Below are 3,926 nucleotides of genomic sequence, written 5' to 3' on the forward strand. Positions count from 1 at the left end.
AGAAATTTTTAATATTAAAAAATAAATAAAATAATTTTTTTGTATATATATAAATTTTGTTCAAGGCACATTGACCCACCTGTACAAAAATTGTGGGCGGCATGGACAAAAATTTTACAATTTCGGACCGAAAAATATGAAAACGAGCAAAGTTGCCACGTTACATCTGTGAACTTCCGATAAAACCAAATATGTTTGTGATTTTACAAGTTTTGATTTTATTAAACAAAAATTAATGTATTTTCCTGCAGAAAACGTACACTTTTATTTAATGTTTATTAAAATGACACTTTAAAATACTAGTTAATTATTGAAATATTGGTATGGCACAGAGAAATAGAGTGTTTTGTCAAAAACTACCAAAAATTACCAAAAATTGCCAAGATTCGAGATAACTTATTTTACTGGATATAGAGAAATAATTGCCAATTTTCACTTGGCTGGCCGAGATTTCTTCATTTTAAGATTTTAGAATTTTTGTGTCGGATTGACAAAGTTGCGCTTGTTGGTGATGAATTTGCGGGGAGATGTGCTGCGGTTATTTTTATGAATGAATTTACTTGGCCTTGAGAAATGCGCGCATGCGTTTATGAAAGAAATAGTTATTGTTGTATTTGAGTATGCGCGTAATTATGTGCATATGTATGTATGCTGCCGTGAGTTGTATATATGTACATTTGTGTGTATGTGCGTAGTATTTTGGCAGTAATATGCACATACATACATATATATGTATGCATGTAAAAACGTTATCAGTTAATGGAGTACGTATGCATGGGGGAAATGCATTTTCATTTGACTCCAAAACTATTGGGGCACATTCGTAGACCAAATAAAGTCGACTCTATGTTAAAGTTTCTCAGTCCCAAAAATGAAAAAAATTAGTTGCATCTTTTTTTCACAGATGCCTAATCCACTGAAAATGATGTGAAAAAGCTGTAACTACCTTTAGTGTCGACTTTAGTTTTACTATGAAAAACAGTGAAAAATGATAATGCAACATATTTTCTCAATATAAATAACTTCGACAAAAACAACTTTGAAGTTTACACGTGCAGTGCAATCAATGCATTTGTACGCGTTTTGTCAATGTATCCATCTTTGAAGTGGATTTGTGAGAAAACTATGGCAGCTAGAAAACTGCAGTTTGTTGCATTGAAAATATCGTGTCTATAAACTACCATTAGAATCGTTAAATATATAAAAACCGATTTTCTTCGCTTTTAATGCCGACATCAAATCACCAAACAGTGCGCATTTGCGTTTTTTGGTCAATGTGTTGGTGTTTAAAGTGAATTTGGGGAAAAACTAAGGCAGCTAGAAAACTGTGGTTTGTTGCATTGAAAATAGCGTAGCATCTACCATATGAATCGGTAAAAAAGTAAAAGTCGATTTTTTCAACCCAAATGCCGACGGCAAATCACCCACGAATTTGCCAATTGCATACTACATATTTGCATAACTTTCACTTTTTAGATTCACAAAATTGTATCTCTCGCATACATATGCATGTACACAATATGTACATATTACATATTTCGACCTATGCATGCATTTATTTTAAATAATTAACCAATTTAAAGAACAATAAAAGCTTTGTAAAAACGTAAAAAGCCGTCAGCATTTCGCGTCTAACAAGAAAAACATGCATTTGCTTTGATGAGACAATTTCTGTTAAATTTATTTTGCTTCTGGCTGGGCTCTGTTAAAATTCGATTGTCTCTTGCTGGCCGCTCTTAAAATGCGCTTCGCCAGTTTTGTTGGTATTTGACAGTTTCCACGCTGATCCGTTCTTGGTCCTTCTCTATAAATATACGTTCTCTGAATTTGTACGAATTATCACGATTTTTGCCCAAATCGCGTTCGTGCAGACCAAAAAATTATCCAACACTCAAAATTTGTGATAGCAAAGTGACAGTTGGGGTGTTCACAGTTCGTTCCAAATAGCGTCTCAAAATGTAGACGTCTACATTTTAAGCCGTTTTCTAACCGTAAAATCTGTGGTGTTGTTGTATCCCATACAAAATTGGAAAACGACGCCGTCTACATTTTGTCACACTCAAAGGTATGTTTTTTACGCGTCTACATTTTGCGACCTGGCAGCAGGGTTGCATTATGGCAATACTTATCACATTTTTTTTATTTATTGGACACGTTTTCTGTATTTGCATTTAATTTGAGCGCAATTTCTGATGAAAAGAAACAAATCAAGGAAAAGAAATAACAAATATTACGAATTGGTAATTAAGTTAAATAATTACAATTTTTCAGAAACAAAATCGAAAGGCGTCATATAAAAAATGCACGCAAGGAAGAAATGTCTGGCAACACCAGCAAAGTTTTGAGACGATTTTGCGACGACTGCTAGAAAGGGGTGCTCACAGTTTGATGCTAAAGATGTCTCAAAATGTAGACGTCTACATTTTCAGACACAATTTGGAACGAACTGTGAACACCCCAAGTTATCTTGGAGAGAAGTTGCAAATTCTTGCTGGAAAAAATTTTGCCAGCAAGAATTTGCAAACACGAAAAACATGTGGTTGTGGCGCATGGTTGCATTTTTGTCTACAATAATTTGAATAAATTAGTTCGTTAAATTTAAAAATTTATAAACGAGCGATTTTTTTATGAAAAAAGGAAGTAAATAATTGTTGATATATTTATTTAGTTAATTCCAATGATTTGAACTTAATTCGGCTGAAAAAAATGGTATTCGCAATCGGAATGCAATTGCAACCAGAGTCGATTTAAGAAACCCGACAGCTAGTACGATGAAGAAATTGAAATGTATGTTAAATAAAGTCAGAACAACAAGAAATATACATGCATATTCTGTATTGGCCATCCGAAAGAATTTTAAAAATTCTATAAAATTTTTTTATGTTTGAAATGCAACCGTGGACGCCAGCTGGCAGCGAAACTTGCAAATTCCTGCAAATTTGCGTTCGTGCCGAAATTTGCAAGTTTCTCAACATGAGAGAATTTTTTCTTACTTTCTGATATTTTGAGTGTTGGATAATTCTTGCTGGATTTTCGACGAACAAACCTAATGTTATGTATGTATAATTTGTTAAATTAAGATTAGCTCTAATATATAGGGGTTTTAAACTTATTTTATGTAATGTATGTGATAACTTTACTGAAACACAGGCCTGGTTGTCAGGTATGTTTGTATCCTTTAGATAATAAACGTTTCCAAAGTTGCGTTTTGATAAACCAATGTAATTTAAATTCGCAATGTGACCATTTTTATTGGTGTCATTTCTTAGGGCCAGTTTTTCAGTGCACGGCCGTAGTTTAAACTCAGTTTAAACGCCCGATCTGGCTGGTTTAAACTAAGATCAGCCAATCAAATGTCAGCCAGCTGTTTAATTTAAACTCAGTTTACTTAATCTAAGTTTAAACTGGCACTGAAAAACTGGCCCTTATAGTATAACAGTGGATTGCAATGAAGCAACCAAATTAATGGGCGCCCTTATGCTGATTTGACTTCTCAATATTTTATTTATATCTTAGCCGACATTTTCTTTATCATGTTCACATAATGATTGGGTTTTGGCCACAGCCAATTTCCACATTTTGTTTTCATCAGCGCACTTGGTGGTGATGGCGTTACGAACCTCCTTCTCCGAAACTTGACACACCTACGTGTAACAGCAAATATAATGTCTTGTATGGCTAATGGATTAAGCATTTTCTTAAGTGGTTTATTATGATCTTTAAAAGCAGGCGACGGCTTCCCGGTCATAGAATGTGTGGCTAAGGTTTCGCGATTAAAGATGGCCATCATTAGTTTTCGTGTCGCTATTGATGCAGAAGTCCAGCTGATGGCATCAAAAATCTTCGTAGGTATACGAGTGTTGTTCGGTCCTATCGAACAGTAAGCAACTTTCGGTTCCGATTTATTCTTAGACGCAGTACTTTGG

General features: G+C 34.3%; 1 protein-coding gene across 1 annotated transcript; it reads right to left on the reverse strand.

The window, feature by feature from the left end:
• Positions 1–3,478: 3,478 nt before the first annotated feature.
• Positions 3,479–3,919, reverse strand: LOC118756966 (protein insensitive-like; the record flags this gene model as incomplete). Its single annotated transcript, XM_036491695.1, is given in 2 exon segments — positions 3,479–3,635; positions 3,638–3,919. Coding segments are annotated over 2 exon segments (405 nt in total), but the record flags the coding sequence as incomplete, so codon positions are not given.
• Between the last annotated feature and the right edge of the window lie 7 nt (positions 3,920–3,926).

This window comes from Rhagoletis pomonella, unplaced genomic scaffold (genome assembly GCF_013731165.1).
Source record: "Rhagoletis pomonella isolate Grant_MI unplaced genomic scaffold, Rhpom_1.0 Rhpom_scaffold_13377, whole genome shotgun sequence".
Classification (NCBI taxonomy): domain Eukaryota; kingdom Metazoa; phylum Arthropoda; class Insecta; order Diptera; family Tephritidae; genus Rhagoletis; species Rhagoletis pomonella.